General features: G+C 43.5%; 1 protein-coding gene across 1 annotated transcript in view; it reads right to left on the reverse strand.

Moving 5' to 3' along the window:
* Nucleotides 1–926: 926 nt before the first annotated feature.
* LOC119405066 (histone-lysine N-methyltransferase EHMT2) overlaps nt 927–22,155 on the reverse strand; it is a 116,003-nt gene continuing 94,774 nt past the window's right edge. Inside the window, exons 20-23 of the mRNA XM_037671831.2 lie at nt 18,829–18,915; nt 15,738–15,816; nt 9,592–9,767; nt 927–7,583 (exon numbers count right to left, since the gene is read on the reverse strand). Of these exons, the coding sequence (XP_037527759.1) occupies nt 7,424–7,583; nt 9,592–9,767; nt 15,738–15,816; nt 18,829–18,915 (502 nt within the window). The 3' untranslated portion in view covers nt 927–7,423. The remainder of the gene's footprint in view (nt 7,584–9,591; nt 9,768–15,737; nt 15,817–18,828; nt 18,916–22,155) is intronic.

A 22,155-nucleotide genomic window follows, 5' to 3' on the forward strand; every position in this document is an offset into this window, starting at 1 on the left:
GCCTCTAACTTAAGTAAAAAAGTAAGGCGCTGCTTATCTCTGTGTTTATCATCAGTGTTCTTCGGCAAGCTGTGCATTTGACTGTGTAAACCTTTTGCTGCAATATATCTTCAAGTTTGTTACTTCCAACCTGCCTCCTGCTTCATTAGCTTCAAGGAGAAAGAACTTCATCAGCTTCAAGGAGAAAGAACAAAACTGAACTGGTGATGTGTGAGCGAACGAAGGAGCTAGTTGTACTGTGGGCAATCACTGACATTCCATTATTTGCTTGCCCAAGACATTGAATAATGTTAAAGGAAGCGGAGAAAGTGCACAGGAAATTGGATTGCAATTTTCCATTGTAACTAATCTGCCTGAAGCCTTGCCCTCCCTTCAATAGATCTAGCTGTCTTTCACAACTAACCTCCCAGCAGCTGAGCATCCAAGGTTCAATTTATTTACTTCACTTATTGGGCTATCATCGCATAGTGATTCTGCTGGAGCAGAATTCTCCCTTATCCTGTCAATAGAATAAAATCACATTTCAATGAGCAATTTATAACTGCTAACGTATACAGAAAACAAGGAAATTAAGGTGCTTACAGCCCAATAAATATACAGCAAATATATGACTAGCAAGCAATACCAATTATGGCTTTGCAATATGACTACAGCAGGAAAAAAACCCTAAAGTGATTTAGGCATGCAGTGCAGCCCAGCACTAGGTTATAGCAAGCAGTGAATTGAAGCACATGTTTATAACTGCCCCATTATAACCTCGTGTATATGGTTTCATTGGTGGATGCCTGAAAGTGAGGCAGCTACTCAAGCCACAAAGCTAAGACAAGAAGCAATGCACACAACACAATGGTTGGCTTATGCAGTTATATTTGTAACTGCATAATCTTACATTGAAAGAAAAAAAGAAAGCAGGAACATCAGACAACTACATTGAAAAACATTTAGTGGGTGCCAGTGGTACAGAGAGCGTTGTCACAGGACAGATGTGGTGCCTAAATATGACTTTTCAAGGAGGGCTTCAAAGGGGGCCCTTCTCATCGTAAAATGATGCATACAACAAGATGTAGAGAGACATGCAAGATAAAAGCTAACAGCCACAGCAAAGAACAAAATGTTAGAAACAGGCATTGGATGCTAACACTTGGTTTGTTATCCATTAACTGCAGTACTTAAATTAACAAGCCAAGAACATATTCTGCATACAACTCTGGAATACAAACAACTTTCTCACAGTGGGCACTCATTTCAAAACCACTATACCATGTAGTATCGTGAACAATGAAATGTAAACAAGTTACAGCTAACGAAATGTCATTTCAATTCATTTCCCCTTTTGCTATTTTGTGTGGTACTGGCATGGTTCCAGCTAAGGGCAACATCTTTGCGGACTAGTCACATATCAGTATGCTATGAAACTCTGATACAATATTCCTTTTACTTTTCGATTTCTGTTTCAACTGTCCACAACAGCACAAAGGAGACAAATTGAACAGAACTGAAGAGTTAGCTTTTTTTATATTACCAAAGGTAAGTGTTATCTAAAGTTTTTTATCATGTATATTTTAGCACCTGTCTACAATGCAATAGAAAGCAGTGCACACACAAAAAAAAACAGAACACATCTCAGTGGCAGTACAAAAGTATGAAGTACAAACCATGCCACCAAACACATAAATATAACACCGGTACTGGCAGAACTGTCTTTAGGTCCACAAAAATAAATACTGTAAGACTTTTATTAGTATTTTGCGGACATTATCACCTTATTAAGGTCCTAATACGAAATGCACAACGAAGCTTAAGAAGAATAAACAAAAAAGTGAAGGAACAACACAAAGAGTGCAGTTAAATAACATATAAGCATCAACCATAAAAAGCAAATAAAGCCAGACATACAGTGAGACACTTTTGCCACTTAAAGGGACACTAAAGTGAAAAATGATTTTTCTCATACAAGTAACTTACTGTTTCACAATTCCAAAATCACTACGCTTACCGCGAGAAGGCTCTTCATAAGCGAGAAAATGCTCAAAAAGAAAATGCGGTGGCGACGTTGCCTTGAAATTTCCACACCAAACGCCATGACATCATAGATTTTGACGGCACGTACTAGGTCCCACGCAGTTTCTTATCAGTAAAAATGAAGTACGTTGTCCTCTGAGGGCACAGTGGACATAACATACCAAGTTTCAGGAAATTTCGTTGAGCCAATGTCGCCAAAATATGAAAAACACACTTTGAAATCCGTGATATGAGTGGAGAAATTCAAAAATAAAAGTTTGACCTTAATTTCTTCCTCTATTAATATGTCTATGATGGTGAAATTAATGACATTAGTGTTCTCAGAGTACAATTTATCAATTTAAACCAATTCACTGTTTCACTTTAGTGTCCCTTGAAGGCCACACATGTATATCTTTCATTACAGAGTCCTGGGGATGGACAAAGTTAAAGGGCCTGGGACCACTGCCTTGTGCCCGTGCATGTGTTATCTGCTGTGCTTAGAGATGTCTCCACTAGCTTATTTTCCAAATTTCGCTCTGCTCTTGGTAAAAACCTCTTGCATATGGAAGCTGATGCATTGTACACGATACAACATACTGTGCTCATTGTGTTGTAGAGCAGTGACAACACAATGTACACTCCACGACAACAGACATGTGAAGCTTCAGAGGAAGGGGAAAAAAACTGCGGGGAAGCCTGGATATCACTCTTTACAATGTCATGCTGAAAAACCCCTACTTTAGGGGAAGCTTTTTCTTTTCTCTGCTCTAAGCAGGGCACCCTTCCTCCATGCTGCTTAAAGGTCAACAAAGGCTGCGAGTGTGGCATGAGGGAGCACAGCTTTCTATTTTTGGCACCTTGTTTAAACCCATGAGCAGCATGCAGCATCAAATAAAAAAATCATCATTCTGAATATGTGGATCCAAGCACCCCAACCTAGCCAAAATGCAAGCTACAGCAACATTAACTCTAACCACACACTTTATGACATAGCAAGCAACCCTTAGAGACAATGATGCTTATGTTATTTGACTAATAATTACATGCAACTTTTTTTCTCAGGCAGCTCAGCTTGCCTTGCACCATACATGTGCATTTAAATAAACCACCTTGCTTATGTGGAAATTACAGCAGTGATTTAGAAAAATTATTGCTTATGATCCAACATATATTACTGCCTATTTCCAGCTAGTTTTTAGAATTCTGGGATGGCTGGGGCTATCAGTCTTTTTTCTTTTTTTTTCACCATGCACAAGGCAGTGTCATTTCTCCAAGCCACTGGACTAATTTCCCCAGAAACTCCAACAAGCTTTCCATAAGAGGGCAGCGCGAGCTTAGCGCATCAATGCCAACACAAATACACTTTCAACAGCAATACTGCCAGGCCTTAGAAGGCCACTCATCCAGACCTTATTGAGTTTCTAAGAAATCACTGACAAACTATAAAAACTTACAGACACACTCACATAGCAGAAAAAGCAAAGGTGCAGAAAAATCAGCCTTGTGCCAAAAAAGATAATTTAGCAAAATAAAGCATACAGTAAGTGCAGTCATGACTGATGGTGCAAATGCACTGTTTTGATGTTTGCGTCTATCACTGTACTAGTTGTCATTTTAAAACAGCTAGTAGGTGATCAAAGATAAAATAAAATATGCCAATGTTGCTCTACTTATTCTGTATGAACATTCCATTTTCACAAGACACATTTATATGAATCTCCATGGACACACTGAAATTTGAAGGCTAAGTCACAGCATCTCCCAGAATGTAACACGACACGAATATCAACAAGGGTAAAACGCACTCTTTTCACACACAACAATGATAGCAGATTACTTAGATGATAAACAATTACACCCATACAACTTACACTCTCACAAATACAAAAAGACTGGAGATAAACACTTCACAGATACACACATTTTTCAGTCATTCTCAGTTGAGTGTGTAAACAAAATAGACAAGCAAAAAAAAACCAAAAGAACAATGCTTTCTGACATGCACATGCAGACAAATGGGCCCTTCCACACTGGTGAAAAAACTAGCAACAGCTGTCAATTCATGCCACTGTCATCACCTTGAAGAAATAAGCACTTGATTCACTATCCTCATTTTGCTGAAACATCTTTCTCCCTTTTTTTTTGCAGCAGTTCATCATGGTAAACCAAATGTAAACACCAAAGATAAAAGCCCACTATGCTAAAATTTTGAAATAACCTCACAGCTAGTTGCACAACTTCAAAGCTGTCATACTTTTTTTTTGTGCTCACATGTAAAGTTTAGTGTTGGTAACATTACATGTGGTACACTACAAGTACCAAAGATTCAACTCTCTATAGTTAAGCTACTACCAGGATCACAGATCATGCTTAAGAAACAGTACTGCTGGCCATGTGAAGAGATAAATTTTCTAAAGGAAGAAAATACACTTGCATCTCAAACACAGCATCACTTTCACACTACAGCAATGCTTAGCCCCAACGTAATAATTTAGCACAAGCTCTGCCTGCAAAAGCAAAATATGTTGTCATGTCAGAATATAACAGTGTAAAGGCATGCTTATGGCTGTCTCTAATTATTAAAAAGAGATTTGTGACACGATAGTTTCTGGTGATAATTGTCACGAGGATAATGAGATTAAAATCTCGAAAAACAAAGTGAGTTAGAGTGCATGTGACACCCACTCCAAGCTCATGACAGGCAACTACCAATATCCTATAAAGAGAAGTATACAGTCAACACATTTTACCAGTAAAAACCTATAAGTTCAAGGATAACGTTGACTGAAAAAGAGCAAGGGATCATGCAATATTACATGCAGATATTACAATTGCGTACTGCAATTGTAATATCTGAGTAAAGTTATTATAGGTTAACTAGCAAAAGGTGGTTAAATAAAGAATTTATTGGCAATTATTGGCCTTGTGTATGTGCTGCTTGTGTATGTGCAGCACCAATCATTTTGTATAAAATTACCAATTTTTAATAAGTAGGGACAGTTACAGCAAGAACGGCAAATATAGACAGGCTGGCCATTGATGCTAATATTTAAGGATGCAATTGAAATAAAACACCACGCTATGCATGCCCTAAAGTTCTGATGTACCCCAACTGGAAAAGTTTTCAGCTTTCGATTTGTGATAAAAACTAGGTAAATTTCAAAGCAGTAAGTGCACATCACATAAAACTCAAACTCCAGTACTAAATATATGCTACATAATGTCGCACTCCTGTAGTGCAGGTGGAGTGCTGAATTTGAGAACAGTTATGCTTGTTGTGACTTGTGCCCTGAAAGGATTTTGCAGTCAGGTGTACGTGTGTTTGATGCCCCATTCTACAGGCAAGATGCTGTGATCACATGGTATTAGAAAAAATAGAAGTAACATTTAAGTCATTTCCTAGACAGGCGTATGTTAGTACACTGCCCACACAATGAATACAGGATACACATGTATATACATATGCACACTGAATTACATCAGAATATGCTATTGCATTTTTACATGGTCAATAAAGCTTCTGATCTGATAGCAATACAAGGCCAATGACTTCATTCATACAAATGTTCAAAACACATATAAAAGGGACTGAAATAAGTTGCATCTCAATGTGCTGCTGTTTCATTTTTTACTTCCCGTTTTCCAATGACCGACAAAATGCAAAAAAAAAAAAAATAGTTTACACAAGACTAGAATTTAGCAACTTCTGCATATTATCACAATGTTTAAATATCCTACATACACAGGTCTAATGCCTGTGCATGAAAAATTTCCTGCTCTTACCATGAGAAGAGGCTTGGTATGTCAGAAAAGACGTAAAGACTAAAGATGCATGGTACCAATGTCACTTCGAAGTTTCTGCACTGGTCAGCTATGATGCCATAGATTTTATGGGTGTACGCTTGAGCCTGGTCAATTTGTTTTGCTATAAGATCGACTACATAGTGTTCTAAAGAAGCCAACGACTTCAGCAAATTTCAAGAATTTCTGCAGTGGCACAATAGCCTAAGCAGGAAGAAGAGTTACTTTTAAATTTCTTAAGTCACATTGACATATGGGGTTGCTAATTTAGCATAAAATAAATTAAATTAAACTTTGACCTTCATTGTTCATATAGCAATTACATGTTACCATAAAATTTAGAAAAATAGAGTTTCAAAATACTTCACCATTCTAACTGATTTAATGTTTCTCTTAAGTGTCCCACTATGCCCTGAAGGCTTAGAGGGGCTCTAATGAGGACTGCAGAACTGGTCTTTAAAAGCCCAATGGGTTAAAGCTCAGCAGGCACACAACAGGAAAGCAGAATGCAAGTGGGACATTTCTCTTCCCAAATGCTGGCTCAGACAAATGAATGTCCTCATAATGGACAGTCATACCATCACCTTGAGATTTTTAGTCAAGCACTGTCTTTGAACTTGGGTGACGTCTCTGATCTTTCAGCACATTAAAAATTATGAACCGAACCTCACAGCAAACTGCAACAGCAGTAACATACAGCACATTCAGATGTTTTCAAAATGAACAAATCCCCAGACTCCAGTTACCCTTTCATTCCTTTAGAATTAAATTACTTAAAAGAGCTACCGCAAGTGCCTGACTTAAAAAGAAGTGTTTAGGGACTCGCGATATTTTCAGAACACTACAGTTCTACTTTTTGGAACATCCACCATGCTACCATACATTCTAATGAAAAATGTAGCTATCATGCAGAAATCCACACATGTTATCTGTAGCACAACCTGCGAGGACATGCAAGGAGCATTTAGTTCTTGGTAGCCTTCACCGAGTTTGCTTTTGCTCACAGCACGTTTTGACTGGTGAGTGTGCGTTAAAAACTTGCGAATCTTGCAGACAGCTTGTGCAATATGTGCAGATGTTTTCCATGAAACTGTGAATCTCACTCCAGGGCAGAGCCGCTTGAGCAAGAAGTAGCAGGACATATTTCATGATCACCTGTGTTGCAGACATCATATCCCAATGAATGCTGTGTTATGATGCATTTAAATGTACTACATGAAAATTCATCAGTGTATAGCTAAATATCTGCTTACTCACACGAAGTGGTTGCAGTGGTTTTTAAAACCATGGACTTTAAAGCATACGATTATTGTTGTCTTGAAGATATAGCAACTTGGATGACTTTTTTTTTAATGCTGATGTGCCATGCCTAGGCTAGGTGCAAAAAACAACCAAGCACACTGTTAACTTTGGTGCAAGTTTTAACTATTGTCCAAGTGGTACAGGATAAAATGGAAAGACATATATGCAGCTCTCTATGTACCATCAGCACGAACGTAACCAAAGGTGATCATATTGCTCACCCAGTTGTTGACTGTGCAATATGGTAAGCCACCAAAACCAGTAATTTACATAAAAGATACTAAACTGGCAGTGAAGGCCACAGGAGTACCAGTGCTTAATGGGTCCCGCCAGCCTGAGCAGCAGCCTCTTCTCGGCGTCGGTAGTTGAGCAGAGTCTCACCAATGCGCTCCTTGGAATATTTGCACTTCGGTGAGCCACACTCACATGTGAACATTTTGTACTTAATTATCCAGAATTTTTCCCCATAGTCAAACCTGCAACAGCACAAACAGGGAGTAAAATGACACTAATCTAAACACTAAATTAGGTTAGACAAGAGGGTCACAGTCTTTATGAAATCCTCATCAACAGAGAAAATGAAAACTGAACGCATTCCCTTCCTCAACTTGTTTTGTAATCAATTGATGCAATTTTATGGAAGGGAGAGAGAAAAATGAGATCGGAAAGGAGAAAAGGACAGCAAGAAAATAAAGCAGACACATGAAAAAAAAAAACAGAGGTGGTGGGGAATGTCTGGAAGTATTAAAGTCTCTCAAAATCTTCCCCAGTGCCTTACCAAATTTCTAGTCCATGACTGTTCAAGTTGGCAAAGATGCTTAACAGATTGAGGATTACTGCCTGCAGTTAAGGGCGCTATAATCTCCTGTTTCTTTATGCCCAACGAGGAGCACCAGTGGAATCAATGTGTGAATCAGGGATTTCAAGGTCTCATGATGATCTGGGAAATTATTCCGCAGAAAAAACCCACGAAGCAGCCACATATTGTGTTATAATACACAACGGATCAGCCTCAGTTAGTTGTCACCCACGTCAAAGTTCTTCAGAACAGTGAGCTGCTACAAGAACTTCAAGGGTCAATAAAGTAAAACGATAAGTTAAATGCGTTGGTACTATACTATCAAGTCGCACACAACCAGTAGTGGCACCATGAGTATATCCTTAAGCTTTCCTGCACTTTTTCCAGGTGCCTGAAAAATACAGTCTAACAATCTCATGCACGGGCAACCTCGTTTTCTCGTACTTTCCACTTCATCAATTTTTGCTCCATTGAACTGGTAGCCTGCATGAAATGACCACAATAAAATTCTACTGATGTGACACCAAAACAGTCAGTGTTAACATGTGGTAGCTCGGTAGGCCAGAACAGGCACAATAGTGCAAGACCAGAAAAACCACCCTGAGGTTTTCGCAGTAGCTACCCGAAGCAAAATTTGTGACAGCATTTGCTGAGAACAGTCTGTTGGTCAATTAATAATGGAAGGTTGCATTGCATTAAAAAGCTGAAACACCATGTAAGCCATTTTCCAGACAAAAGCAAGGATCAGCGAAACAGGCTGTCATGTGACCAGATTGTGCAACAAAAACTAAGCCTTGATAAAATGTAGCTGCACCAAGATGCACGAATTATTGAATTAAAACAGCAAGCTGGGTGAGTTGATAACTGAACATACTTTTGCTATTGGGCACAAGGCCCACCACTGGAGACGCGGGTGCTGCAATCGTTGCGACGTAGTACTGTACAGAGTTGGATTACGTTATTTCACCTTGCTTCGGCGAAAGGAAGTGGACAGTAGAACGCGTTGCTTTTAACTGCGATTTCTGCCGTTTTCCCCTTTTAACAGGGCCGTTTAGCTCTACCTTCATGTGTACGGACACCTAGAGACTACACGATCTGGGAAAGTGCAGAAGCTATCGGCGGCATGGTACTTTACTGCTCTGTGCCACAGTGTGCTACATACGCGAAGAAACCAAGCATGAGCATTCACTTTCACCATTACCCTGCATTGCAAGAATGTGATACCCGTGTCACCTGATTTCCTTTTATTGCTATTTCCAGCTCATGGGGTTCCTTGCTTATAGAGGATTTCTGTAGAATGAGCCCATCCAGTGTGACTTCTTTATGTTGCTTTATGCTACAGGTGACAACAACTTGGCCAGCTTCAAACACTGATTCACCTTTTAACAGCAGCTGCGAAGTGCCACAGAGCTTATCAATGAAGCTGTAAATGCTGAGCACTGGTATTTTCACTGAAATATAAAATTGCCATCTAGACCACAGTAAGCCACTCCTTACAGCATGCTAATAAATTTAAATGTGCAACGTAATACGTCCGGCTGGCACACGGTGCATTTACTATCGCAATCGAGCCCTATCGGGACCGTATCTTTCGATCGTGATTGGCAACTTTGTGCCAACTGCACCAAATCAGTGGAGCACTGTACAAGGATGTCAAAAGCCACAACAAGAGCCCTCACACCCACCCCAATTCTTCATTCCGGGCAATGGGCCGTGAACTGAAGAAAGCCATTCGAGGAAACCGCAGATCCTGGTGGTCCACAAAAACTCGTACGGGCACCAGGTTTGGCTCACACAGGTGGTTCACAAATCGGCTCACATTACCATAGTGCCGGGCATCCAGACAGTATGTTTCTCCATCCTGCACACCACATCAATGCAGCCATATAACACTATAGACACTGCGACCAAAATTCATTAATGTCATGACACATTGCAATTTTTATCTGATACCAGTGTTTAGTAAAGGTCGAAGCAAATGCAAAAGCTTACATTTTTATTTAACTACAGAAAATCATAAATGCACTTTGAAAGATAGGCAGTAAATGAGAACACAGAAAAATAATTAAGTACTATTACAGAAATATATGCATATATTGAACAACGATGGCATGAAAATGAAAATGTCAAGATATGCAAGAAACTTCATAATTTGCACTTGAGGACTAATATCTTTTTTCCGCACATCTCTGGTGACTACTGTGTTTCAACAACAACACTTAATTTTAATTGTAACAGTGCTGCTACTAAGGTGAGTCTCAGCCCCGCCACGGTGGTCTAGTGGTTATGGCGCTCGACTGCTGACCCGAAGGTCGCGGGATCGAATCCCGGCTGCGGCGGCTGCATTTTCGATAGAGGCGAAAATGTTTGAGGCCCGTGTACTTAGATTTAGGTGCACGTTAAAGAACCCCAGGTGGTCGAAATTTCCGGAGCCCTCCACTACGGCGTCTCTCATAATCATATCGTAGTTTTGGGACGTTAAACCCCAGATATTATTATTAAGGTGAGCCTCAGTATAAAGACGGGCTATAAAACAAGGGTCTCAAACATGCAGCCCGGGCACCTTCTGGTAACGGCCCGCACCCGCACACGAATGTCTTCATCCCATACTTTTTTTATGAGTTTTTCACTGAATTTTTGTGACTTTCCTAAATTGTACTCTCACTATTTCCTCGTCTATGGAGATTAGTAACGTTTTGTTCGTGTATGCTATGCTGACATGAGTGGCTTCAAGCATTTTTTTCATGAGGCACCCCATGCGGTGGAACAAAACGCTATGTTACAGAATCGGCGTCCAGATTTTAGTCATTCTGCAGATCAGTATCGATATGCTGTTCGAATCCTGTGACGCTAAATCCTCTTCAAAGATGACCCATATATGAGATATGGGAAAGGCCTAGCCTCTTTCAAATCTTTTGTTCAATGCACCCGTCCCTCCGCTCCGACCTTTCTCCCGGCCCTTGCGGGATTGAATTTCTTGACTGCGGCCTGCTGACTGAGCCGAGTTTGAGACCCCTGATATAAAAGAATAACAAATAAAATTAAATTAAATTTCCCTTCAAAGCCCTATAGAAATATGTGTGCATGTGCATGCTACCTCAATTTCAAGAAGCAAGACTTCACTACCCATAGGCATTTACCCAATAATTTAATCACAAAACAAAAGTTACCTGCATATTCTAGACTGCATGTTCACTTTGGTACTAACATGTGCAGAAGCTTATACGTCCCAACATCGGACTAGGAATTTTATGAAGCAGGAACATGTAGCAATCATGAATGCTCAGAGCGTATTACTGGAATTCAAGAACAAAATCTTTTTGACTACATGCAAGCTTTCACAGCAGAGCTGTCAAAGTCAGGGTTGGTCTGTGTGCAGCAATGTTCGCAGCATAGCCAGGTCAGGAGAGAGGGCAGTGTATAGCAAGAACACGGTGTAAGAATATACTCAGGTGCTGACTCTCTCCCCCCAACGCGTGGAAAATCGCAATCCACGCGGGGCCAGATTATGTTCAGGTTCTTATTGGTTGATTTGCAGTCTCATCGGTGCCTTCTTGGAGGCGCCGATGAAAAGAGGGGCTCGAAAAGCGGCGCAGTCGCCTTCATAGCAACGCGCATGCTGCAGATAATGCGCCTTTTGCTGGCATCTGCAGCCGCGCCGTTTTGAAGCCAGGCATTTTTGTGTGCGTTTTATGCACAGTGGTTTTACACTCTTGTATCGACAAAGGTGGCAACGGACTGCTGAGAGGTCTTTGCAAGGAGTAGGACGTGCTTCGTACTGAACTGCCATTCTGGCTATCAGACTTGCACGGAGCGTGTGCCTCTCTTCAAAGCGCCATCCGACAGGGATATTCTGGAGCAGTAGAACAGACTCGGTTGCGTCTGAAACTTTCAACTGCCACAATAGAGGCACCCCACAGGGAGCCATACTATCCCCGATACTTTTTAATGTAGGCCTCATAAAGCTAGCACGTGGGCTGAAAAATTTGAAAGGTAGGTGCAGCTCTTCCTGAAGGTTATGTCACTTTATGGGCAAAGGGTGGGTTTTATGCAGAAAAATAAAACAAGTGCTAGCGTAGCCATGGACTGAGGGCCCGACCATAACTGCCTGAATTAATTTTTTTCTGGATAAAACTTATATTTCCTCCTAGTCTGCAAGTTATTGCTTTGGTAAGAGTTGTACTGACAGTTTATTTCATTGTTATTTTCGTTACTGCCACAGCAAAAGCTTCGATCAACATTCATGACTCTTTTTAGCAGAAGACCAAAAAAATGTGAAACGTCGGCGCGCGGGCGGCGGAGAGCACCGTCTGCATGGCGCACGGTGTGGCTTGGCGGCTCTGTGCCAAGCTACGCCGCTTCGCGCAGAGTCGCCAAGCAGCTTCGAGGGGGCGAAATCGAGAGAGTAACAGGAGAGGGCATGGAGGGCGAGGCTGCGCTTACACGGCACCACAGTGGTTCGGCTACTCGCGGGCGCTCTCCGCCTCGAGCCATTAAATGGCGCCACACTCAACGGACCCATGACCGAACATACTTTGGCCGCATAGGCGCACGCAGTGTCAACACCTGAATATTCTTACACCGTGGGCAAGAGGGAAAGCATAGCATAAACCTGGGATAGCAAGAGTGTGGGAAAGGGAAAGGGTAAGCTTCGCACAACTTTGATGTGGCTTCCCCTCAGCTCTGCTGGTCAATGGTGTTTGCAATAGCAAAGCCATGCCTAATAATTTTTATACATTCCAACCTGTTAGTATGCAAATTAGTGAGCATTCAGCCTTTGCAATTAGTCAGCAAGTCAGCCACAAATCCCAGTGCTGCCTCAACTGCCACTTGCTAGTCTGCAATGCCTGTTAAAAGGTAGCACTGATGGTGTGGCATAGCCATGACTACAGTCGATGTCCGATTTCCCGGACGCCCGAAATTCCGGACATGCCTGATTTCCCGGACTCATCTGTGGCACCCTCAGGTCCCCCATAGAGTCAATGTATTAAAAAGTCCGAAATTCTGGACGCTTATAGCCTACGCAATCCGATTTCCCGGACTTTTTACTGTTAACCGCCGACCCAAAGTCACCACCGACGCCGCCATTTTGGTTGTTTTCATATCCTCGAACCCACCATACTCGCATCACAGGTGTGGCCAGCAGCACCGCCGCGGCTGCCGTAACCTCGAAACCGCATGTGTCAATCCGTCGCCAGCCGTAGCTTAGCCAAGCCAAACCTCACTATGTTTGTTCACATGTTGTTTTGTCAGCTCTGCCAGCTCTGCGGTTGTGTCTGCGGTTGATCGTTTGCTGCTGCGCGCTACCTTCAGTGATCACGTTTCCCGACCTTCAGCATCCACCGAGTTCCTAGCTGTTTCGTGCTGCGCTTTTCGTCGAGCGGATTCGCCGTTTACAGCGATGACACCAACTGCTCCTTCGTCTTCGTCCACGCCTTCGAAGCGCACAAAGCCCCCTCGTAGGCTCACGATGGAGAAGAAAGCCGCCATCATTGAACAAGTCCAAAGTGGTCGGTCGCAGACAGAGGTGGGGAGGGAGTTCGGAATTTCGAAGCAAACTGTTTCGGACTTCATCAAAAACAAGGCGAAGATCTTGGAAGTGGCTGCCAAATCAACCGGGGCTGGAAAGAAGAATGCGAGTCAGGGTGTTTACCCGCAGCTCGAGGAAGCACTCCTCGTGTGGCTCAGTGCCATGATCGCTAAGAAAATCCCGGTGTCAGGCGACATCCTGAAGAAGAAGGCGGAGGTTTTCGTGCTTCAGATGAACGTGAAGGACTTCAAGTTCAGCGATGGATGGCTTTGCAATTTCAAGAGCCGCAATGACTTGAAGTTCAAGAAGATGTGCGGAGAAAGCGGCGCCGTCGACGATTCCGTTGTCGCCGAATATCAGGATGGAAAGCTGCAGTCCTTGCTTCAGCAGTTTCCACCTAATGATATTTTCAACTCCGACGAAACTGGACTGTTTTACAAGCTGCTGCCAGAGAAAATGCTTGCATTTGCTGGTGACCCCTGCCACGGCGGCGAGCACAGCAAGGAGCGGCTCACTGTCCTCATTGGCAGCAACATGTCAGGCAGCGAGAAGCTTCCGTTACTAGTAATAGGCAAGTTAAAGCATCCAAGATGTTTCAAGGGGGCAGTAACTCTGCCTGTTCTCTATGAAGCTAACAAGAAGGCGTGGGTAACGCAGCAGCTATTCAAAGTGTACGTGCGCAAGCTGGACAGAAGGTTCAAGCAGCAAAATCAAAGAGTTCTGCTGTTTGTGGATAACTGCACTGCGCATGGCCACATCAAGGACCTAAAGGCTGTACAGATTGAATTTCTGCCGCCGAACACCACAGCAATCCTGCAGCCGATGGACCAAGGCGTAATTCGTAACTTGAAGCATTAGAACAAATCACGCGTGCTCAGCCGCATGGTGCTCTGCTCCGACAGCGGGAAAAGCTACGCTGTTGACCTCAGGTCTGCCGTCGGCATGCTAGCGGAATCGTGGAAGGCGGTTACGCAAGAGACTCTGCGGAAATGTTTTCGCCACGCGGACTTCACACTCGACGCCGAGACGGCCGTCTCGCCCCAAGTGGACAGCGTGCGTGACGAACTGCCATCCACGAACGTTGCCTTCGACGATCTGCGCGCTGCCGAATAACCTTTGAAGGCTTCGCCGATGCTGACAAAGACCTCGAGCTATGTGCGGAGTTGACTGATGACGAAATCATTCGTCAAGTTACGGAGGATTCCGACGACTCCGACACCGAGAACGAAGAGCCAGCTCCTACACAGCCAACGAGCTCGGAGTTGACGCGAGCACTGATGACACTGTCATCGGTGTACAGCGCCAACATGACGTTGACTGAAATTGAGGCAGACATGATCGCGGGCAAGTGGACCGTGCAAAAGCAAATAAGTGACTTTGCGCCCAAATATGACCTATGACCTATGAGGTAGCGCCGGCTACATCGTATTTTTTTTTTATAAACGGCTCTTTTCAGAGCCACCTAAACAATGCATTGGCTGAATTGCAATGGGAATCTTGTACTCCGGCCGTGACGCTCTCCGTCAGCGAAAAATACCTACCAAAAAGGTGCGTTTTCACGTGCATTCGTTTTTCCAGACTGCCCGATTTTCCGGACGTTTTCACGGTCCCTTGAGGGTTCGAAAAATCTGACGTCAACTGTACTATAAAACAGGCTTGCAAAATACAAACACAGCATCTACGCTATTCAGCACCTTTGCTGCCAAAAGTGGGGAGCAAGAGATCAAATAATTTAAGGGTTGGTTCATTTGTTGTTTAGTCCTATATGTGATGAAAATTAAAATGGGCAGGCTTAGTTACCACCAAACAGTCGTTCTCCTTTCTTCTTTCACTCCCCTTTCGCCTTCTGCCAATGACACTGAGCTGTGCTCCCTTATGGGTTGCAGAAATATGCATCTCACTTATCCTCGAAACACTACTACTCACTTAAAAAAAATATTTTGGAGGCTCTTGAGGTCCCCCCCATTAGGTCCCACCTGTGACTTTATGAAACCAAAAGACTCAAGCCATTGGACAATTGCTTGTGACTATGAGCAACACCCACATCGAAATGCCAGTTTCTCTAGTGAACCAGTTGTTAACAGATGTTAAAGTATAGCACCCGTCATGAAAAAAAAAAAACTCCTTTATGCCATTACCTTTGTCAGCAGCCAAAGGGTCACAATTAGAACATAGTCAAAAGGGTCCCTTGAAGTGGAGAGCTAACATTCATTTCCCATTCAAACAAACACGCTTTTACTTGGTTGAAAGCAGCACTGCAGTGTGCACGGCATAAGTGATGGAAGAACAGAAGAGACTTACCCTATTTTCCAAGTCAAATAGGTATGAGTCGTCTTCCCGCTTATCTGCCTCTGAGTCTGAGAGCATCTCTCCGATGTACCTGTAAAGAAGCAGTGAAACATCCTTGGTGCAATGTATAGTATACTAGGTATACTGGTGTCGCCACTTTTCCAGCAGACTGGCTACTGTCACAAAGAATAATTAGCCCTTGAATTCCCCTTCTTTTGTACATTTATAGCGAGAGTCTCATTCTCTCAGACTTGATGCCTTCAGGAAGTATGCTAGGGCTGATTGGTCAGCTTCTAGCTCGTAAATAGATTATGTGCTACGTGATGCCAGCTGACAAAAAAAGGTGTTCCGCACTTCCCGTCATGGCTATGAGCAGCACTGACTAGCACTCCCAGGTTTACATGCACAGAAATACCCAACAAAGTGGACGGGAGGACAACCACCACTGTAGCTCAATTGGTAGAGCATTGGAAGCGTTACCCAAAGGTTGCAGGTTCAGTTCCTGCCAGCAGCAAGTTGTCTTTTCGTCCACTTTAATTTCTTCACATTTATATCATAATAACTGCCATACAGTTAAAAGACTACAAATAACCTCCCCTATACGTCCCTTGGCTTCATTGTCTGTTGGTTTTCATGAAAAGAAAAAGGTACAAGTTAGAATTGGATAAGTGCTGTAATAATTCATTGCGGGCTCAGTGATGTGATTGACTGAAGCTGTTTTGGAGCAGGTTTTTGGAGCAGCAAAAAGTGCGTTTTGGAGCAGGTAAAAGGGCTTTTGGAGCAGCCAAAAACGCGTTTGGGAGCAGAAAAAACAGCTTTTGGAGCAGCTAAAATTTCAATGCCAAGTGGAAAAATGAACCGTGTGAGGCAAAACAGTTAAATAAGGAGGAACTCTTTTGAAATAAAAAGTTCTGTAAAGTAATGGGTGTTTGCATAACACCATTGGATCAACTAACAGCCCCGTAAGAGTAAACATTGGCGTTGCGGTCTTATAATGGCTTAGGGTGGCCAAACAAACAACGCAGGTAGGGTTTCCCAACTGCAGTACTGTTGTACCGAGATTGTACTTACAACCTCGGTGATACGAATCTGAAGGGGGAGCAACAATATTCGTATCGCCCAAAATCTAGCAAAACCTGTTTTCAAACCACGATATACGCACAAAACATTTATTTCCGTCAAAACAACTCGCGTACGCCTTTCTGGGACGCACGTGAACGGACAAACAAGGGACGGCGCAGCTGGCTGCCGCGAAAGCGCGCATCAAAACTTCGCATGAGGCCAACTGAAAACTAAGTGAAGTCCGCTCCACGATAGTGACAACCGAAGATCTACACGAACGCCGAAAGGCTTCGTGCCAGGGGCGTAGGCAGAAATTTTTTCGGGGAGGGGGGGGCGGGCACCTCCTTGATTTGGAGTCGGGGCCGGGCAGGCAGAGTGGTCTAGTGTCATTTTGGGCTCTGTATGCCGTATAAAAAAAAAAAAAAAAAAAAAAAAAAAAAAAAATGGGGGGGGGGTTGTGCCCCCCTCTCCCCCCTTGGCTACGACACTGCTTTGTGCCTTTTTTTACGACTATATATATCCTTTAATCTACCGCTGCGTTAGCCGCGTACCTTCGGAGCTCGTAGTCGCTATCGATGATCGCCAGGGGCGTAGCCAGAAATTTTTTTCGGGGGGGGGGGGGGGGGGGTTCAACCATACTTTATGTATGTTCGTGCGTGCGTTTGTATGTGCGCGTGCATATTACGCAAGCAAAACTGAAAAATTTCGGGGGGGGGGGGGGTTGAACCCCTCCAACACCCCCCCCCCCCTGGCTACGCCCCTGATGATCGCGTTGATAGCGACCGTGGTTTCGTGCGCGGCGGTTGCAGCAAACGGTAGTTCCGTTTTCAATCCGCCTGCGCTGGCCGCGCACGTGCCTTCAAATCTACGTCGTTTGTTGCTATCTATGCACTTTTGTCCGCGGCGTTTCCTGGAGGCAGCGTCGCTTGGACTAGGTGGTCGTTGGACGCGCGTGCACTTTCGGAGTTCCGTCAGTTTCGTCGTCGCCTTACATGATAGTGTCAAGAGCGACCGTGGTTTCGCCCACAACGGTTGTGGCAACGATAACCACAGTTCTGACAGTGTGCGCGCTGGCGGTGCGCGTACTTCCAAAGCTAACAACATTCTGCTCTCGGCCGTCGCTCGACGAATTCGGTATCAAAGTTCGTATCATCCGCCGCGACACGGAAAAGTGTTCGGAACATCCAAATTTCGGCCCATTCGACACAGTGGAATTCGGCTGGGGAATTCCACACATTCATACCAGCCGGTTACGTTTACATTGACAGTGGTATAACACTGGTTCGAGTAGCGGAACTTAAAAAAGGGGGCAAAAATAAGGCATGGTAACGCTGCACTAACAACTGAAATTTTACTTCTATGTTGCTGCGGCGGTGCGGTCACACCAACACCAGCTCGCGGCGAGCCGCTCCTTCCAAGGTGCATTTTTGGGGGGTCACACCAATTTACAGCAGTCTGGAGAGGGTTATGTCAGCCCCCAAAAGCCTGAGCAAGCCAAACCAGCGCTTAAGGAGCCTTCCCATCAATCTGCGTCCGGTCAGGTCCCCCAGAAAGCGCCAGGCAGCGTGCCGCGAAAAATGATGCAAGAACCCATTCCTCTCGCGGCACGAAAATTTTGCCGCGCGGCAGCTTTGGAGTGTCGCGTTTTGCCGCCGCCGGCGCGCTGCGTACGTTTTTACGCTAGTGTGCTTATAGTTTGGCGCAGAACAGCGGAGATGTAGCAGGATGTAGCAGGTTTCACGTATTGGCGCAGTTTGGCGCAATTGGCGCAGCTATCACATAACTGCGGGCTACAATTTTCACGTTAGAATTCCTGGGGCAGGTAAAAAACAGCGTGGCTTTGCTGCTATTGGAACGATTATGCAGTCACCATTAGAATTTGCCATGTAAGGCAACCTGTCATGTCCAACTTAACTAGTGAAGGCTACTTTCAATATTGAAATAGCGAAAAATAGCACACAAGCATCTGCGTGTACCAGTGTACATGCAGATGCTTGTGTGCGCATGTAAATGATCATACCTTTCAAGGACAAAGACTTACTCGCAGACAAATGCACCCTGGGGAATATCCTGCAAGGTACGAACACCCCAGCCTTTTCCCTGTGTCCGGAACAGCTGAAGATGACACCTGCACGCAAAAGCAAGAAAGCACTGCAGAAAGCCACCCCCGCCTTGAACCAACATTTCAATGATGATTTCTCATTAGTCACATTGGTATTATATAAACAGTGCAAGGTGCAATGGTGTTCAAGCTAAGAGCAGTGAGCAAAAACACGAGAATAAAGCCAACAGTGAGTTGTCCCGTAAATAAAGCACAAGTTGGTATTCAGCACGTAAGCCATGGCGCAGGGGAACAGCCCACGATTACACATGGGGGGGTAAAAAAACGGTACACGCTTTCTGCGCAGAGGTCTGCTATGCGTTTCTTTTATCACAGAATTACCATTCAGACAATTAAAGCAGCTTTGTGCATTTGCCACTGCGATGTTATATTCACAAAATGCACACAAAAATAGAATGCCTCACTAAACAAAAATACAACATTAATGAAGCAAGCACTTCACTGTTTTCTTCTTCCATCCAATTATTTAGACTTTCAAAAAGCTTGTTCCCAATCTCATTAAATTAAATTTAGTACCATCCTTTTAACGTATATGGTACTTACAGCTAAACCGCGATAAAGTCAATGGCACTTTACAAATGTCAATTCATATCGGTCACGAAACTTGGAATGAAAAGCAGTCGAAAACCTATTGCCACAGGCATCAACGCGCACCGTACGATTGAAGCACGACTAGGTGAGGTGGTGACAAATAATGAAAACCAAAAACTCAATGGAAGTTTTTCTTTAATATTCGCAAGTTTAAACATGCCAAAGTAAACAAGCAATTTCCTTTATGGTTTATCTGGCACTTTGCTAAATAGTTGACTGCCACATTTTTTTTTCGGTGAAACACCAGAAATGGGGGGCGTATGCAGGCAGTCTGCTAATGTGGGCTTGTGTTTAGTTCGGCGTGTTGGCGCATTGCTGGGTCAACGAGGCATCGCTAACTTTTGTGCAGTGGTTTCGCGCGTATCTTCGTAAGGTAATTTCTTTGCTTATGTGTTGTTTACTGGTGCGACACTCTTGGAGAAGCTGAACTAGCTCACAGCAGCTGCAAATAACCATTCCTGTGACTGCAGAGTGCTTTCGCTGGTGCACGGCTGGCGTGCCACCCACCTTTCGTTACAGTGAATGCGGCACGCTAAATGAACAAACGCCGCACTGTATAAGACTGCCAAAGTGATACTTTTACAGCTGCTGTCTTGTTTCAGTGGTTTTCCTCAATTGTGTGAAGTGAGTTTTTACGTCATTGTGCTCGTGAACCGTTGTATCATATCTTTTTATCTGCAAAGTATTTTGCTGTATATTGCAAGTACACTATTTGGTTAATAAAACAAGCTTGCTTCCGGAATCTTTCTTGTTTATCTCCCTTTTCTCTCGCACATGCATTAGCGAGTCATGATAAAGACACAATAAAATCATGTAGTTATCAAAAGCATGTAAAAGAGCAGCAATTTTTTTTTAAATATGACAATTGCGAGCCATATAGGGCACATGTGTGACGTCCCTGCCACTTCTGGTTGTGAAGTCATATTTTAAAAAAATTTTTGCTTGCCGTTAGTAGTCCCCACGATACGTATATGGCGACGGTAGCAACGAGCCATCAACTACTTGATACATGGGCTTCTATGGAAGTTTCGCAACCAGTTTATGTATACCTTGGCTTTACTTCGTTGAAACTTTCGTCACATTTGAAGATTTAACCTCTTATGTAAAATATGGCTGAAACTGATTCTGTTTTTACATGAAGGGGACCACAAATATATCTGAACATAGACCAGTTTGAATAAACTGGATTCCATGACATTCTTGAAAAATCAATTTTATTCCGCCTGAGAGCAGACGAACCTATTTACGGTGTGATGCCACGCTGAGAAAGTTCCTTTCACAGAAGCAGACGGGTTTGCGGAAAACCAGAAGAAACCAAGCAAAGCTTTAGCATCCATTCCACCACTGCAGTTTTCCAACATAACCTCTGGTGTCACCGAGATTACAAAACTCAATGCTATGGTCACCCAACTGAACTGCTGCTCCCTACACCCAGTCAGATAAACTCAGCATCAAAATTTGTAGAATACTACCACAAAAAAAAAGAGCTCTGCTTTCCAATTGCATGGAAGCAAGAGAACAGCATGAACTTCGGCAACTTTGTTCATTCAGACTGGTCTGTTATTCACGCATCCCTTGCCGTGAACAAGTTTAGGCGTTTAGGCGACCTTGTTCACAGCCACCATATCTTCTTTTGTGACATGGTGCACACAATAAGTCCAAGGAGAAGAGAAAGATCCAGTACAGCAGTCAATCTTATATACTGCTTCAATAGAAGCCTTGTAAATCAGTTTTATCGCATAGCATCCCTGTGACTTTTTGAGAAACAGGTAGCAGTGGGGCAAGTGGTTGGAAGAAGCTCCGAAATAAAGATCAGTCAGCAATTAAATCCAAGATTTGTTGCAGCAGCAGCACACTCACTTAAAACACTTACTATATTTGCAGTAAAAGCATCTGTTAGGTTTAACTACTCTAGCAGGAAATTGGGTCTTTCCTTCAGCTGGTCAAAAATAGCATCTTCAGACTCCTGTGATATCGTAAACAAGTGACAACACCCCATTTCTTGCCTACGGAGATCACTAGCAATCTCTTGCCTTGTCAGCAAGATCTTTTTTCTTTCAAGATCTACTTCAAGAGGGAGGGATCACTTGCAGAATATGCAACAGGGACTTGCATTTAGTACTGCTACCTTTATGGCAGCTTACACTTGCCTGCCACACAGAGGACACCAAAACCCCAAATCAGTCGCTGACGTAAGGCACGCGAAGGTGAGTGTAGAATATGAAGCCATGCTGCGATATGATGCACCTAAGCTGAATAAAACTATTCGAGGGGTTTAGATGCTTCGGTACGTGTGGCCCCACAGTGCTTATGATTGACACTGCACTAGTCACCTTACAGGCTACAGGATTTTGTGGAACACACTGGAAGTTATGACCAGCTAACTTCACTGCTGCCTAAATACATGTTACTCCACCCGTGGTTTTTGTGATTGTCCACCAGCATGCAAAGGTGTGCCAGCTGATGACAGTGGTGGCCATGCAATGCTTCAGTGACCACGTTCTGTCTTGAAATGTGCAATTTCAAAGGTGCATTAAAAAAAACTGGATGAAATCCATAATCCAACAATGTGACCAGTGACGCCCACTGAAGTTTTGACTTATTGCCTCTGTATTCCATTGTGACAGAAATGAAGCTTCATTATATATAGAAACA

Source organism: Rhipicephalus sanguineus, chromosome 1 (genome assembly GCF_013339695.2).
Source record: "Rhipicephalus sanguineus isolate Rsan-2018 chromosome 1, BIME_Rsan_1.4, whole genome shotgun sequence".
Classification (NCBI taxonomy): Eukaryota; Metazoa; Arthropoda; class Arachnida; order Ixodida; family Ixodidae; genus Rhipicephalus; species Rhipicephalus sanguineus.